Source organism: Antrostomus carolinensis, unplaced genomic scaffold (assembly GCF_000700745.2).
Source record: "Antrostomus carolinensis isolate BGI_N321 unplaced genomic scaffold, ASM70074v2 scaffold4784, whole genome shotgun sequence".
Lineage (NCBI taxonomy): Eukaryota > Metazoa > Chordata > Aves > Caprimulgiformes > Caprimulgidae > Antrostomus > Antrostomus carolinensis.
This window is the reverse complement of record NW_010312687.1, coordinates 86,441-104,892: the sequence shown is the minus strand read 5'-3', so window position 1 is coordinate 104,892 and position 18,452 is coordinate 86,441. Positions and strand designations below refer to the sequence as shown.

Sequence of the window (18,452 nt, the reverse complement as noted above, 5' to 3'; positions counted from 1 at the left end):
AGAGTGAAAAAAAGGGAAATGTAAAGAGCAATCTATCTCCTGCCATTCTTCTAGCTGCTAATCAGCTGTGTTGGGGCTTCAGAGCCAAAAGTTGTACCCAGAACAATGATTATTGGAGGACCAATTTTTCGTGTTGTTTATTTTTAACCTAGCTATATTCTGAACTGCACAACCCACTGTTGCAAGGGGTAGTACAATTTATCTATGCATCATGTGAAAAACACTTATTCTATTTTCTTCTATTCTTGAAGTCTCTGGCATGTTGCTGGAATCTACTTGATATTTATCCTCATTCATTCAATTATCTTTTAACTGCAATGAAAGCCACAGATTAGATGAAAGAAATTAATTTCAATAATCAAGAGGCCTCTATTGACAATGTGTACAGCAGTATGCAACCAAGGGACATTCACTCTTTAGCAGTGGATGTTGTACTTGAAAGTGAGATTCTACTCATTAAACTTTGGATGTTATTCACTGGATATTTCCAGTCCAACTTGGGTTAATGGTATTTTGCCACTGATTTATTTAGAGTCAGATTTTCATCTTTGGCGTTATACCTGCATTTCTTTACTTGGTCACCAGCCCACAGATCTGTTAGGACAGCAGAGCCAATGCAGTTATGAGTGTGGGATTAGGATGCAGCCTTGCTGGTTGAACTAGAATTTGTCCAAATGCCTGGGCAAGCTCTGCCCTTGCTGGCCTTGTGGCTAGCAGGACCAAGGGAGTCATCCTTCCCCTGTACTCAGCTTTGGTGAGGCCGTACCTTGAATACTGTGCCCAGTTTTGGACCCCTCACTACAAGAAGGACATTGGGGCACTGGAGCACATCCAGAGAAGGGCAACGAAGCTGGTGAACAAACCTTATGAGGAGCAGCTGAGGGAACTGGGGTTGTTTAGTCTGGAGAAGACGAGGCTGAGGGGAGACCTTCTCACTGTCTACAACTACCTGAAAGGAGGTAGTGGTGAGGCAGGTGTGTGTCTTTTTTCCCAGGTAACTAGTGATAGAACAAGAGGTAGCGGCCTTAAGTTGTGCCAAGGGAGGTACAGATTGGATGTCAGGAAATACTTCTTCACTGAAGGGGTTATCAGACAAAGGAATGGGCTGCCTAGGGAGGTGGTTGAGTCTCCATTCCTAGAAGTGTTTAAAAGATGGGTAGATGGGGTGCTCAGAGATACGGTTTAGCAGTGGACAGGTACAGTTGGACTCAATGATCTCAACTCTTTTCCAACCAGGAGATTCTATGATTCTATGACTGATTCTACAAAAACCCCTCTGCAGGACATAGATAACAGAGCCTAGAAACAGCCCCAGCCTGCAGACTAATGTTTTAACCAAGTCACCCTCTTTGCTTATAGAACTTCTCTAGATATCCCAGAAAACCACTTGCTGTGTATCCACACCAGGCTGTGTTCATTAGCCCTTTCAGAGCTAGATGTCACAGGTCTAGATTTTGTCTGACACTCAGGCTAGCTGGTCTAGATCTAGGTTGCAGTTTTATCTCAAACATACTGCAACTCTCTACCAGTCTACAACTATCTGCAGCTGTCCACAGCCTGCTACGACTAACTTGATGGCCTGAATGTGTTAGCTGACAAGGCTGTTTGAAGCTTTAAATATACATGTGTGTAGAAGCCCTTATATGAAGGGCCCCATATTCAAAACAGACTGCCTTTATTCACTGCTTTATGTCACTATAAAACAGTAGACAATGGTAGGAATTTCAGTTAAAGGGATAAAATCTCTTCCGAGCAACAGGATGTTTTCAAATTTACAGTCTAATAGAAACCACCTCAATCCTTCCTGCACTAACAGTCTTCAAATTTGCACTCTATCAAAAAGAAGTCTCGATGCTGCAAACATTAAATGGGAAAAAGAAGTGGTATCTAACCCGAAAACGGAGACATGAGCTGTTTTTCTCTTGTGGTTCTTTTAAAGTCCGAGCTATTTTGTACCTCCATCTGTAATTAGCAATTTTTAAAAATAAAACACAATATAGCCCTACTGAACTTGCTTATAGTCCTTATTACAATGTCACTGCCTAGTCCAGGTATTTTTTTAAGTATTAGTTTTTAATTTCAGTCTTCTTAACTTATCTGATTATTTTACTTAAATTGTTGTGTATCATCATATATAAAGCAAATGTAGAGTGATGTCCAAAGAATGAGTATATATCTAAAACATTATTATGGACTTACCAACAACTGTAAGGTTGACTTGTGCTTGTCTGCTGCCAAGTTTGTTCTCTACGACTAGGGTGTAACATCCACAGTGTTCCTGCTTTGTTGATGATATTGTTAGCTTGCTGCTGTTTTCAGCATTCTCAATTTTAATATATTCATTTTCTTCAATCTGCCAAATTCAAAAGAAAAAAAAAAAAGATTTTATGGAATAAATGTCTTAATTTCTGAAAAAACTCAAATTACAATACAAGATTATCTTATTGAGTGTTCTCTGCAGATAACTCTATTGCAGCAGTGAATATTTGCATCTGGTAAAGGTTATAATCAACACAAAACATCTAGAAATGGAGTGGAACTTTATAGTGGCTCCAGTCCTGTGAAGGCAGCTGGGAGAACTGGTATTGTTAGGACTCCACTAAAGAACAGGAGTTTCACTTTCAAACTCATCTTTGACAGGCTGAAAGTGTAAACTGTGTAACTGGCAAAAGACCAAAGTTTGGTCTCACACATCTCACAGAGACCACAGTGGAAGAAGGGTTTAACTCTAAATACCCTAATTCATTTGCCATTCCCCTTTAGAGGCCCAATGTGCAAATCATCCATAGCTGTGACTTTTACCCTCTTGTTTTAACCATCCTTCTTCTGTACTTCCACATAAATCAGGGTAACCATTTCTTGGGCTTGAACAATTGAAGATGATGTTGCCTGAAATGGAGATGTAATGCCACAGCTGTGCAGAGGGACATACAAATAGCAGATTTAGCTTTCCTATAGCATTTTTATTTTCTGGAAAGGCAAAAATAAAAATCTCAGCTGAATACCATAGGCATATTATTAAGTAGTTTTTAATTGAAACAAAGCTATCAAAGCATAAATGACCAAGGAGACTTAGATTTTAATCAGTATTAGCTTGAGACGTGCCATTATTTAAAAACCTCATAATGCTACACTGCAATTATAGAAGCTGTACACTGTGTTCTTATGAAACAGACAACATAATGTCAATGCCCTTCTTCCTCCCACCACTTCCTTCTTAGATAAGTGACTCTTCCAACGCATTCTCAGAATTTCATTAAAAATGAAGGCTATTTAGTTTGCCTTATCTCGTCTCATATATTCAGAAAATCAGAAATTACAAGGCTAAGAGCAGGACTTTCCCTGCTTCCTCCTCAGCTGAGATAGAACACATGCATTGCTATGTGTCCAAAAGTAACCTGAGAAAGATGCTCCTACAGTAACTTGAATAGAAACTTAGTAAATGGAATTATGTAGGATTACAGTCTAAATTATACTGGAAGTTATTCCTCCCTGCCCCTGTACTTTGTTCTTCTGAGATTCTTTTATGTTTTGCTTCCTTAGAATTAGTCAAAGGGTAATAGTGGAAAAAAAAATCAGTCTAGTAGAACTAGATCTGTGTTATGCAGGGAAAGCCCTGAGTGTGTGCAGAGAAAGCCCTGAAAGGATGCTCAGTGTCTTGCAGAGGTTGTGGGGTACAGGAAGCTGGGTCCCTGTGTCCAAGAAGGAAGTCACTGGTCGTAGTTAAGAAGCTCCAACAATTAGCAATGTTAAACAATGGACTTTGTTCCTCAGCTAACAGGGGTTTTCAAAGACTTTCCCCTTTTTACCTGAGCACAGTTCCAGCAGCCCTCCACTAGACTGCCATAATGTACAACAGTATGGATCACAGCTTCCTGATGTTCCCTTGCTTCAAGCAAAAGATATTTTTCCAGAATATACCTGTGAGAGGCCACTGTGGCTCTCCTGAACCTGAGAGAATGTGAGGAAGGAACATGGAGAGGACAAGTCCCTCCTGCACGCTGCAGCATACAATGGCAGGGCTGAAATTACAATTCATCCCTTACTGGATCTGCTCAAGTAACTACTACAAATAACCCCCAGGAAAATTGTCAGAACACTTGGGAGATTTTCACTTTTAGGACTGGGAATGAATGGGACAGAGCTGAAATCAACCACATTTATAGAAGAGGAAGAAATCCAAGAATAAAACGATGTGTAGTGAAGTATAAGTGAAAAAGAAAGCAAAATAATGGTGCAGCACAGTGTATAGTAAATGGCTCCCCATTTAATTTAATAAATGAAAGACTGCTGCCCTCACTTGTCCTCCTACAGTGTTTATTAACCACCCTGAAGTTTTTTTCTTTTCTCAATCACCTGCCATAATGGACCATTTAAAAATTTGTATGTTATTTTAACATACAATTTTGCAAACCTTTAGATTGTCTCCTAGTGAATAACTAAGGAAGAAAGTGTAAAGATGGTAAAAGTAAAATTTTAAAAAGGGAAAAAGGTGTAGAATCACAGATTATGGATCTGATATGGGTATTATGAGCTGCTGGTCCTGTTATCACATAGATTTTTAATCTAAAAATGGCCTTGAAATCTATGTAAACAGGATTGTTGCATTCAACAATGAACTCAGAATTCTGCACAGACCAGAAACCAACTTTTGAGGGGTACATTTTACCCACATGTTAAGACAGAGCTCAACAAAACAGGATTCTAAATATCACTGGAGGTTCTGAGGCCTATTTTTGTAGAAATGAGTAGGTCACTTCTTAATTCCAGTCTTGAAACTAAAGAATTTTAAGAAAATATATGAGTTCAGGAAAAAAACAACCTTTCCCCTAAAGTAAGAGGTTATTTGGGGTTAGCAAAGGTGGACTCTGGAATACCCTTTGCATTAATAAACTGTTTTGAATTCTTTCAATTAAATGCTGACACATCTGGATTTAGAGTCTAAACTTCCTTGTAGGAGGAGTTGTTTTTATTTATGTTCTATAGAGTGCATAACAAGTTCAGAATGAAATAAACAGAACAGCAGCTACAGTACTTATTTATATTTGCTGTATCCTAAAATGGCACTTCATCTTCCAGTTTGTACTTGCATATTGGGTTATTTGATTTAAAGTGGTTTTATTATTTGCTAAAGCAACTCTTTTTTAGAAACTGCCCTTCTGGACACATGCAATATAGTTCAAGGAAATTAATTTGAGTAGAAGGAACTTTAAACCTAGGGGCAGAGGGCACTCATGGCAGCATAGTTGCTGTTGTGCTTTGCAAGGTGATATTTGTGTTGTAAGATGTTGCACTCAGGCTTGTTATATGGCATTTTGCCCCTCTGACATAACTTTAGACCAAGCATCAATGAGGGAGGAGAGAGATGTTTCCTGTCACAGATACTTTTCAGATATCTCTACCTTTCACATCACTTTTCCTTTAATTACATGGTCTAAGGCTGTTCTCAAAGGAATAGACATTTGTTATAGGAGGGGACAGGCAGCAACAGGTTTAAACTGGAGCAAGAAAGATTTGAGTTTGGCATTAGGAAAAAATTTCTAACACTATGGATATTTAAGCACTGCAATAGATTGCTAACGGAAATGGTTGCTAATGGCTGTGAAGTCTTCATCATTTGAATGTTTTCAGCAGAGGTGAGGAAAACATCTGGCAGGAATGACATGGCCTTTGCCAGTTCCTGGGGAAGGGAGATGGACAAGATGGGTCATTTGAGTTCCTTTCAAGCTCTACTTTTTCGATGATTGTTAAAACAGACCAGAAAACAATTTACCTGCTTACGGAATTTCATCCAGGTGCAAGTAATGGGTGCTGTTCCTACCACCTTGGCAAACAGTTCCACTGATTCACCCGCACGGACTTTTCTGTCTTCTGGGAACTGAGTAATCTGAGGAGGAGCAGCTGATGAAAATAAATAAGTAAATAAATGAACAAACAAACAAACAAATAAAAATCTCTCTTTAGGTGACTATACTTTCTATTTTTCTTAAAATTCAAAATACATACATCTCTCAGCTCAACAATTTCAGAGCAGCATTTGAAATCCAGATTAGCAGTTATCTATTGCTTGCAATGAAACTATTCTGTGGGCATTGCCATTTCTACTGTAGTGAAGCAATAACTATCTACTTGTCAGAGGTTTGCTCATGCAAGACCAAGGTACAGAAATCCAAAGGCCAAAAGTGTTAAGACCTAGTACCAACTCCAAATATTCAGCTTATGAATTTTTCAGAATTGGGTTTTTCAGAAAAACTTATTTTTTCTTTTTCACTTTTTATTTTTGGAGAATGGCTCCAGCTACCTTCACATCAATTTGTGAGTGCTGAGGGGGGCTGCAAACCTGCTCCCCAATGTCACCCACAGCATTCAGAAAATTTAAGACTCAACAGCTGCCTATGAAGATTCTAGCTTCAGTAGCCAGGTAATCATCACGTGGGACATCAATTAGAGAGACAAGGAAGGAAGTTGATGTCTTGTCCATCACACTCAATATTCCCATGAGCAATGACAGATCCTTTTGTTTGTGCATTACAGGGCTTCTTTTAAATCTTGCAGTCCCGTTCATACTCCTCATGTCTGGATCAGGTATTTCTCCTCCTCTGCTTTCTCACTGCCTGAGTATCAACAGGTGGCAGAACATCTCTTTTGCTAATAGTGCTCTTTCCTGACTCTCAGTTGTGATGCTCGGTGTGCCAGACCTGTTCTGTTGCTTTACAGGAACAGCATAGTAAAAAAAATATTTGTGGGGGGTAGTGAATGTGTGAGGTTTGATGACACTGACAGAAGCAATAAAAGGCATTCTCTAACATTAGAATTGTCTCACTGCCAAATGTGACAGTCCAGTCCAAACACAGGGCTACTGGGCATGAAAAAAAATGCTTTATTTTTCTTTTCAATGTAATTAAAATAAAGTGGCTTGTGTGTGTGTGTGTCCAGATTTGTTTTCTGAAAAGTGTTTTTGCTTTGAAATATCTGAAGGAAACTAGGCTGAGGCACACATCTGGCAAAGAAAACAGCTTGAGTAGTTCATAAGTCCGACAAAGTTTTAAGACACTGAAAGCAGGTTCCTATAAAAGGAACATTCTGGATAACTTTAAACATAGATAGCTTTGCCTAGGAGAGTGCAAACACATTAATAGGTTACCATAATACCAGTTATGAGGAAATGTAGAATCTAGCAACTTCTCTAGCTACTCACGCAGATGTGGTGTTCTGTGATACATAAGAAAATCTCTTTCACGGAAGGCTAAAGTGTTGTTACGACACTACTGCTGACTTTTGGTAGGATCTTGGTATAGTTTATTCAATAGTAACTTTTTTACATGCTCATAATTTAAGTCTTAGCACACATAACCTTATGAATGAGTTTGAAAAATGGACTTTGCTTTCCAGTTTTCTCCTCATAATCATATAAGCAAGCAAATTTAGTAGGCAAAGAACTGTACTTAGAAATGTGGTGTCTGTTCTTTAACACTGTGTTGGATTATTATTTTCCGACAGCATGACACATGCAATAAATTACCTGCTTTTGGAGGAGTCTTTGGAGCCGGTTTCTTCTTCACTGTTGCTTCACCTAGTTAAAAAAAAAAAAAAAGTCATTAATTCAAAGGTGAGTTTTGGAAGGTAGCAGCTTAGCTGCCAAGCTTATATCCATAGCAATGCTTTGTTGGCAGTTGAAAATCTAACGGGTTCTTTCAGCATATTAATGAAACATACCTTAAAAAGAATTAAACATAATTTTAAAACACACTTTTATTATCCTGAGTGATCCTCAGCATATTCACAGTTGAAGCTGAACCTTTTTAAAAGAATCAAAGCAACCTACTAAGCATCTCCCATACTCTGTCATACTCCATTCCTTATAGCATTTTAACTGGAGAGAAAACACTGGGCCAAGATCCATGTCATACTGAATTTCTGTTCAGATTTCCAGAATAATCAATGCTGAATAAGGTCAGGTAAAACTAGGGTAGTCAACAACACATAATACTTCTTACACCACTTGTGGGCTAGCAAAGAAACAGCAATATACAGGCAGTAAACACCAGTATCACCCCGCTGCCTCATCCTCTTCCCTGGGCAGGGACAACTTTTTGCTATATCCACAAAGAAAGGGTCAAACAGAATTTGGATCCTGGGCACATAAATAATGGGAAGACAATGTTCTACAAAATGTGAACGGTAGATAGAAAGGAAGTAAAGAAGACAGGTAGGTAGAAAATAACTATTAAATATTTTTCACAAAACAAGAACTCGGGGCCAACCAATTAAATTACCAGGCGGCAGGCATAGAAGAAACAAAATAAGTATTTTTAAATATAGCATGCATAAGCTACGGTCACAGACAAGTAATGTTTTGCAAGACAAAAACATAAATGGGTTCAAAAGGACAAATTCATAGGAGTTAGGTCTAGTGGTGGCCATTAAATGTAACAGTCTGGATGACTTCAAACCACTGAATTCCAGAAGCGGAGGGGTTCATTCCTTTTAGAGCACTCTCTTTTCATCTGCTATCCTAAGCATCCTTGTCAGAGGACGGCCTCTGCTGTGAAAGGACATTTCTTATTTTCTTATGCTCAAGTAGGAAGCTTGATTGAAGTAGTCTGGCTTTTAAGATGTTATTGCCTCCAACGGAGGCAGTATCTGATGAGTGCTTTTGAGTATCCGGCAACATATACATAGGTGCCTAGTGATAGCCATAACAGCCTCAAAACATCTGAATTTTTTGGTCCATTGTTTACTTATTTCAAAGTAGCAAGACACTGAGAAGCAAAAAAATCTTTCAAAAATCCACCAGACTAATAAAGAGACTCTTTTATTTTAACCGCCTTTTTGCGACAGCAAACTACAAGCTGTGCATGATACTGAGGGAACACATCACCTGATGCCCCATGAATAAGGAGCCATGAGTTGTGAACTCACCGTGGAAGTCTAACATTATAGCTCAAGCAACAGACAGATGTGAAGATGTATTTTTAAGTTTCAGAGTCACTGGAGATAGTAACTTAGGTTCTGTAGGTTGTTAAAAGAAAAAAATGCTTTAATAAATATATAATGGTTTAGCTGTCAACAGCAGTGTTTATTCAGTTCATTCTGGGGAGTATTTCACTATGCACTGAATATAGAAGTTGTTGCTGTCATCTTCTTTTTGTAGATTTCCATTTAATAGTATTTTTTTCTCAAAATATGCTTAACTTTTATATACTCTGTCTTTATTGATATTGTTGGAACCAGAAACACAATAATGGAGAGGCAGGATATGCTTGCTGCATCAAAAAAGAATAGTTGTACATCTCCCAAGGAAGTCTTTTTTCTATGACTCTCAGCTCAACAGAACTAGTTAAAGGTTTAGATGAGTAATTGTGAGGTGTTTGTCCTAGTATAACTGGACCACCAGGGCATAAGCTAGGTATCTGTCTTGCCATGTCTTCCATGTGGACTTAATTCTGTTTAAATGGAGATCTTCAAAGAGCACTACTGCTCATTGAAGGGACCCACCACTTTTCGGGCCAAGAACAGACTGACCTGTAGCCTGGCTGCTGTAGTAAATGACAACAAACATATTTCCAGCTCCTCTTTCTTGCCCAAGCTGTTTGAGCAGCACGTGGTGTTTCCAAAGCAGCTTTCCCCTTTGTCATTGTATGGTCACACCCTGAGCAGAAACTCTCATTTATTTCAGGCTCTAGTCACAGCTACATAGATGAAACTGCTTATATGATCAGGTGCCAGTTGGAAGAGCTGCAGAGTCTGACCTGTCATCTGCTGTGAAACACCCCTATTAATGGAAGTAACTATTAATTATTCATTAGATACACAATCCCATGCAAACTAATTCAGTTATATGATTCTAAAACATGTTAATATTTGTTTGTGTGTGCTTTATTTGACATCAGTTTCTCTGCCTTTCTCTAAACTGAGAATGAAATACCTCTTGGGTATCTCCTCAGAACTATGATTAATACCAGCTAAAGCAATGACATGAATTTGATTACTTCCACACTCCATTAAGCTTGATATGAACAAAGGGCACCAACGATGAGGAAAAAGCACCATTTCTCAAGTACCATCTTGGGTTGCAGGTACTATTGCTATTTTTCAGAAACGTCACTGCAGACAAACAGGAGGAAAAGCAACTTCCTTAATCCAGCATGATTTTCACTCAGATATCACCTCCTGGCCTACACTGTATATTTGTTGCAGTACCTTAGTTAAGAAGCAAGGTGCTGGTGGTGTCATCAAACTCTCTAAATGTTCATGTTTAACTCTGACTTTTAATGTCTCAATTTTTATTTTTTTTTTTTTCCTCCTGGCTGACAATGTCATTCTCTGCCTTTGCAGAATACATGCACAGAATGGATATCTATATACTTAGATACTCCTCTCGCTGTTCTCTGCCTACTATCAGCCACTCTCAGTTCACCATGGAAGGGACCCCAATAACATAATTTGTTAATTCACAACTACAGTCAGTGACATTCAATTCATCACTGTTAGAGAACAGTGTTCTGTACAGGCTAGGATGTATAACAAACCACCAGGTACTACGTTTACCCTGTAAGTGGAATAAATGCACGGTGTCCCTCCTAGCCCTGGAATAATTAAGGGCTATGCTTAAGACAGTTTAAAAGGCTCTCACCAAAATGAGGATTTCCACAGCAGCAAAGGAAAGAACATGAATCCATCACCTCATTCAGCTACAGTACTGCTTTTTATTAAATTACTATATTAAAATTTTGCTTAATTTTTAGTTTTTACCCATCAGGACATTATATTCACTTAACTGAGGATACACACAGACTGTCACTGGACTTCAGCAAACCATGCAGATTGCAAAGGGTTGCTGGAAGGTCTGGCTAAATATCCTGTTTTGCAGACACAAATAGCCCTGAGGAGAAATGAAAGGCAAGGACAGTGTAGAAGGGGATAAGTACAAGGATCTCTGGATCTGTGAAGCTGACTTCTTTGGCTAATGGTGTACACTCCACTGTTCTTAGATCTGCCTTAAGAATACCAGCTCATCTTATGCATCTTTTGGAAACACAACTTTTGTTTCAAAAGTTGCTGGAGACAGTTATTAAAAAACATCCAATAAAATTACCCAAAGTTGACAAGGTCAAATGATTGTTTTCATTAAAATATTTGAGCCTCTTGGAGTTCAAGTCTGCCTCTACTGCTTTCGGTTTGTTTGTTTGTTTGTTTGTTTTAAAAAAAAGAAGAGAGTTTGTCTCTCTCTTTTGATATTTACAATGAAACAGGCTGAAGCTGAAAACCAGCCTGGAAGAAAAAGGACATAATATTCCCTCCTTAAATGAATCTGCCTTCTAGAAACAACTTCATGTAAACATTACAGGGCTGGTATTTACATAGCTTTACAGGCAGGTTTGCCTCTTAGAGAGCTTGTGTCGGGGCAGGGACAGAAACTAAAAAAGGGAAAGATCCCATACGGGCTGATAGCTGTGGGACATTTGGTTGTGCTGTTCTTTGCTCTGATGTTGAATTTGTGAGAGCAGATATGTTCAGAAGCCTCCGTCTTTCTTTTTTGTTTCCCTTTTTTGGAATTTTACTAAAAATAGGCATAGCCCTCCCCTGAAATGGCTCTCTGCACAACTTGCTTTCATAAAGCATGAAGTTAAACTCTTACAGTCTGAAAAAAAACAAGTACTCAAGATAGCATTTCCAACTAGTCTGTAATTCCTACTGACTTCCTTGAGGGACATGCCTAAAATTATGTGCATATCTTCTATAGTAATGGAGGATTTCAGCACCTGGTAAACAAGTACAATAAATACCTAACTCTGTTAACATAAATAGCAAGACATTTCTGTGCTTCTGTCTGCTTGTGGAATGCCTCATTTGGGTTCAGGATAGGAGAAGGGCTAATACTCTAATACTGCAGTCAAACAGAAAACCATTTTCCCTTATGCAAAACTTCTCAAGATTTCATCTCCTGAGAGGAACTAAATTGTTTTTTTTCAGAGTTTCCTTTAGGAGAAACTTAAAAAGAAGTCATGTCTGTAGTGGGTCAGATATCATGGTAACAAGAATATTTATACAGGAGATGGAAAACCCAGATTCAAGTCTCTGCTCCTTCTTCCTCATCTCACTTGAATGCTTCAGATGTGTGGGATGGGATATTATGAATTCTCTGTCTCCCACATGGAAATGAATCACAGTGTAACCTCCTTCAGACCCTTCTGGGGATAGATATCATGGTCTGAATCAAAGGTGACTGTTGTCTGTACAGCTTTACTACTCATTGCTGTTCTAGAAAGCATGGAGTGACTGAGACCTAGAAGTACAGAAAAAATAAAGCACTTGGCCTTGTGCTCAAGGCAATGAATTATTCAGTTCTATCCTTGCTTCTGTCACAGACTTCCTTGATGGCACAAAAACTTATTACAGGTATTACTTAGCATACACTAAGATGAAATAGGACAAAGATGATGGCTGCAATTGTACTAGAAAAAGGCAACACATCCTTACTTACCAATTTATACATACATTCATAAACTTATGCTAATTGCTACAGAGAAAAATAAGTGACAGTGCACTAGCACCAGCAGTCTGAACACTTCATCAAGGTTTGAAAGCTTAAACAGTTCTGCTTCATTGCTTCTCAAAAAGTAAGTTCCTCATACTGTTTCCAAATAACTGGTTTTTTATCTAAATACAATAAACCAGAAAGTAACTCTGTCTTAAATTTGATGACAAGTAGAAATTACAAAACTAAATGCCATACAAGTCAGTTATTTGAGTTTGCATGTTTCAGAACAGTTTTTAGTAGCTTTTTTTTTTCATTAAAAACAACTGTCATTTTGTTGCAACAGTTCATATTTAGTTTCTAAATCATGCAGAGATTGACCTCTAATTGAAAAAAATCCAACCTCCTCCTTCTCAAAATAAAATTAAAAATGCAGGAAATACTCATTCTTGCATTCCAGTCGAGAGAGTTAGCATATACTAGCACACTCAGAGCTTCAATAATACAACATAGTACACTGAAAGTAACTCAGTATTATAAAACAGCTTGGCTAGAGGAAGAACCAACTCTATAGCAGTTTTGCAGCACAGTGCTTGAGCAATTTCTGCAATTAAAGCAGATCTGAGCAGTGCAGAAGAGATCTAATATCAAATAGAGCTTACAAGCAACCCAGGTCATGCAAATTCCACTAAAACCTCTGGTGGGAGCAAGACAACCATGTTAATTCCTTAAATATAGATTTAATCTTCATAATCTTCTCATGTCCGGCAAGAACAGCTCACAATTAGATGCTAAAATGCTGTGCCCAAGTGTGTAGGAACAGCAATCTAAGCTTGTTTACTAGCCTACTACCCAGTCTAAGTAGAAAAATACTGTCAGGTCATTCAGGCATTCAGGAACTCCAAATGATTCCAGTGGGAAAAGCTAGGTGTTATGTGCTTTTGCAGATTAATTAAGACAATAGATTTAGTTCCCTGTTTTATAGAGAAGAAACTTTGGTCAATGCTTCTGTTACATGCCTCAGATCTGCAATTTCTAGTCAATGACTTAACTGGGAATTAATGGTGCATGGAACCTTCAAGGCCACGTTGCAAAAACTGTACTCATTTTTCTCTGCATGAGACCACCAATAAACTTCTTTGTCTTCTTCTGTCAACATACAGCTATGTAGAATGGGCTGTATGAAAAACACATGGAAAATACTGTTCTGTGCCAACATTAACTCAGAAAATGTCAGTATGGTGTGAGCTGTAAAGTAACCTGGCAGAGATTCAAAAAGCATACCTGGCATTAGCTAGACAGTGCTGAACTGGGCATCAAGGAGAAGTGATTTACACAAATCAGTGTTTCTCCACTGCTCTCTTTATACATACAGTAACTGAATTTTCTTTTCATCTGCGGGGGCAATCAGCCTTCCGAATCACCAAGTTAAACCTTATATCGCCTGTTTACTTCAGCTCATTTGGTTGGGCTCATGCCACAGCTATTTACCCTTGGACCCCAGTCTTGAGGAATGGAGTCAGCACCTTTCATTATCCAGAGTTTCAGAGAAATCATAGCAAGGTCTTAAAAATAACTCATGGTAATTTTATTTACATATACTAAAAGAGGAAGTTTCAGCTTCTCTTAGGAAAAAAGATTAAATTTTTTTCCTTGAAAAAATTTGGTCAGAGGCTTCCCTAGCAGTATAACTCATATTGTAACAACACACTAAGTACTTGCACTCAGCATGCAGAAAATGTCTTGGTTCTTGCAACAGCCAAGAGTGGAGCATCACAGACTTTCTGGGAAATGAATGATACTGGGAGAACTGGTTTGAACAGCTTCATTGACCCTTAAAAGCATCTCAGACTATCCCAGGGACCAAAGGGGCAGCAGCAGCACAGTCACCAGATCACAGCTGCTACACAGTACTCTTATTTCTGCAATTAAAAGAACATATCTGACCTGATTATTTACTGCCCTAGTAATGGGAGTTCTCTTAGAAGGTGACAAGTTTTATACTGAGGACAAAACAATCTGACACAAAAGGAAGATTTTCTATTCATTGGTGCTGTGTTTCGTATTATCTTGATAGAATGGAAATGAAGAAAAAACTTGAAGTGATTACTGATTTAGATATGTATTATCTAAATTGAACACATCAAGTTTCATGTTTTAATGATATTTTCTTAAAATGGTGGTTGTAGACTTGGATTCTCCGACAAGATTGTTTATTGAAGAATAAATAACAGAACTGTGTGCTAATCACTTGGCCACTGACTCATAATTTTTCCATGGTAATTAAAATGCCTAGAATCCCACCCAGTATGAAAAGAATATATAAAATGATAAGGAGTCCTGCCTGACTTATTTACATTTGCGACATGCTGCTTCAGAGATGCCATGGCTCAGCCTTCCATTCGAGTACCAACAATGTTGAGAGATCAGATCTGGGAAGATAACAGTGCAGCCTTCCAGAGGATTTGATCTGGACTATGTCACTGGCGACATTTTATTAACAACTGTCAGCTAGAGAATGCATTGTTACTTAACCAAAAATGTGTTTGACAAGAAATCAAACAGATTTTATATAGTAGCAGATATAAAAGATTTATATCAGCAAGCTACCAAATACTGCTAAGTAATGTATTTTGGGCCCCTTTACTTGAACGTATGTGGAGGAAGTTCTTTTCTCTCATGTAACTTTATTTTTAACTGAGCAGAATAACTTATATTTGTGCAATGAAACACTTGTGCTGGGTTGTCCCTCAATGTACGTGGTTTGGGTAGGAGAACAGCAGGTTTAACAAGTGTACTACTCAGATGAGGGAATCTAGGATATCCCGTTAGCTTTTCATACCACTGATTATGACAGGTGAGAGTTGCCATTTCTTAATATTTACTGGAAGAAGTGCTGTGAATTAGCCCAACAAAAAACAGTGGGCATTTCTTTCCAAACATTTTAATCCACTGCTTAGATTTAGGAGGGTTATTTTGTAAAGTATTAAAGCAAATTCTTTTCTCAGCAGCAACGATTGGGATAAAGTTTCTTCCTACTATAGTAAAGTTATGTTGCTCTGCTCAGCCCTGGTGAAGTTTAAGAAATAGCATCTAACTGTTGTGATATACCTTTTCCCTCAGTACATCTTGAAAAAAAAAAAAGCCTTTAAAAAAAATCTGCCTTTTTGAAAACTCACATTTTATGTACAATTTTGGAATGTCAGTTTAAAAAATCTATAGTATTTTGGATGAGGCATGCAAACTACTCACAAGACCGAGGATCAAGAAAGTTGGGTTCCAGGCCTACAAATGAATGTACAATCTTGGGCTAATTACTCAAGCTATGATTTACTGCTGCTTTGGTCCTCAGCATAACACACTTTAAGGAGGGCAAAATTTTAGGAAGCGTGGAGTATTAATAGATTTTTTTAAAAAAGAGAATATTTATTTATAAAGTGTCAAATCCTTATTTACTCTTAAAAATCTCAAGCAGCACTATTTTTCCATAGTCTGTTGTGCCAAAAACATTTAATAGGCACAGAAGATTTTGCAGGTGGCCTTGATAACTTAAATAAGCAATTCCCTTTAAGCCTAATTTGAAGAAACTTCTTAATTTCAATGAGAATTGGGTGCCCAAATCTCTTTACAGTAACTGCTTTCAAAGCTTGCTAGAGAAACGTTCAAGTGTTGAAATTTTTTAGCTTCGTACTTCTGCTGCAGGGTTATGTCAAACTAGAAGACCCTTATATCATCCACTGATTGTTCTGGCATAGCATAGAGTATGCAGTATGATAAATAATGAAAGGTTCCAATTTTCCACTGCTGCTTCTAGTCTTTTATATCTGCACAGAAGAAATACAACACTTTATTATTCTAACTCAGTAGCATTTCACATGCACCTAGAAAAGACACAAGTGACAAAGCCTAAGTCAGCAGTCAGTGAAGAATGTACTGATTCCAACATTAAAAAAAGAGATATCCTTCCTCCACTCTTCTTCAGGATTGATTTCACTCAGATTCAAAGCTGCATCTGTTTGTTATTCTCAAAACCACTATTATTTATTCTATTTATCATAATAAATTTGCATTCTGTAGAGTCATAATTATTACTAAATTCTGGTGACAGAATATTAATTTTGGGCAAACTGCAATTTTGCTCCTAATTTTCCTAATTTGCTAGCATGGGAGCAATCTTTCTGCACACAAACATTGCAAGCATCCATTTGGAGATATTGTTAAACATTGAACGCTACAGAGCTGCCTTCATAGATGTTTTTCTAAGAATAACTGCTTATTCTAAACCAGAGTCTAGTATGTATTGCATTTCAAAAGAGTTAATGCCTAAAATTTTACTCACTACTGTATTTCTGTAGCTTAAAAAACTCAAGCCTCCAGAAATAAAATAATGTTGTCAGAATGAGCAGTCAAATAACCTGGGTCAGCAACTATTCTCACAGTGAGACAAATTCTACAGAGAGACTAACATACCGACAGCATTCACTCTCTTTCACAAAAAGAAATGTATTGATCTTTGCTTTCAGGAACAAAAAGTTAATTACTTTCCATAAGATTTCCTGAAGGTTTCTCCTAGGGCAAAAACCAAGGCTCACATATAATTTAGCTGAAGGGAGAAAAGGTTGACATAGCTGCTAACCACAAAACTTGACTTGCCCTTCCTTACAGAAAAGGGGAAACATGGATTTTTTTACCCTGAAAAGTATTTCTAAAAATGACAGAGTATATAGGCTCTGTACCCCACACAGTATATACTGTTGTGACTGAATTAACTATTCAAAATTCATAATTCAGTGGGATTATTAGGAATTTTTGTTCATTATTTTTTCCATATAATTCCTTATACTGTACTTGCTGTTAGGATTGTTGGTCAGTTGGTGTGGCAACAAAGACTAGAATAGATCAGAGTAAAAATTTATCTCCTTATTAGATTAGGAAATCTTACTTCACAGTCATTCTTTATTAACCTTCTTTTGGAGAAAAATGTAGTAAAGACGCACAAATATCTGCCTTGTTAAACCCATTCTCTTTCAGGTAAAAAACTTTAAATTCTCTACATCTGACAGGGATTTCAGTTTATATTGAAACGGTGAAGTCTAATGGATCAGTTTTGTATATTTTGCCCCTGACAAATGTACAAATATAACACTCATTTCAGGCAGACAAATACCCGCAGTCCTCAGAGACTGAGGCTGATATGTTAAAAACCACCTGTAGAATCTCTGCAGCCAAATCCTTTCAAAATTAAACATGTATTTTTCCAAACATTTCCAAAAGCTCTTCCAAATCTCAGCTTTCTAACGTTCTCTCTGGTTACGTTGATGTTTTCAGTGCAACAGGAAAGATGTTTTAAAGGTATTTTGAAAAAAGAGCTTACGAGACGTAACAAGAACATTAAACACTGATACCATATTCCATGGAGCAACTTCAAGAAAACCATTCACCATTATTTCAACTTTCTTTTCCCAGTCATTTCTGAAGCCAGAGTTGCTAACTTCTCTTTTGCTCCTTATATCCGATTTCCACTAAAATCAACAGCAAGACAAGTAATGGTTTCAAGCAGGATGTGGATCAGATCATATATCCACATATTTAGACTTAGTTCCCACTCACACTTTCTCCTGGGAAAGCTGCAATTGATAACACTGCTGGGAGGATCAGAGGAAATCTATGCCTTTGTGTGCATAGAAAACACTGTTCAAAACACTATCCCGTGGAGTTTTAAATGGCTTTAAAACTTTATTTTTTATTGATGTTCAAGAACAAAATGACTGTTCTTAATTGCTACTAGTTACAGTGCTTGAAGATCAGTTGCAGAGGTGGAGCATGTTGGTGTGACCCTTCCCACATGCCCAAATGACTGGCTGGAGGGATAGTTATAAAGCTCAGCCAGCAACTCGGGAATAGCTGTAGCCTAGGGCATAGCTCTATGTAAGGGAACAATTCCAGCAGTACAATTATTACCTGTGATCAT

The 18,452-nt window shown here is 37.8% G+C and overlaps 1 protein-coding gene across 1 annotated transcript in view; it reads right to left on the bottom strand.

The window, feature by feature from the left end:
• Window positions 1-18,452, bottom strand: part of MYLK (myosin light chain kinase) — a 73,629-nt gene that overhangs the window by 40,298 nt on the left and 14,879 nt on the right. Inside the window, exons 4-6 of the mRNA XM_010167068.1 lie at window positions 7,523-7,573; window positions 5,774-5,901; window positions 2,200-2,353 (exon numbers count right to left, since the gene is read on the bottom strand). Coding sequence (XP_010165370.1) covers window positions 2,200-2,353; window positions 5,774-5,901; window positions 7,523-7,573 — 333 coding nt within the window. The remainder of the gene's footprint in view (window positions 1-2,199; window positions 2,354-5,773; window positions 5,902-7,522; window positions 7,574-18,452) is intronic.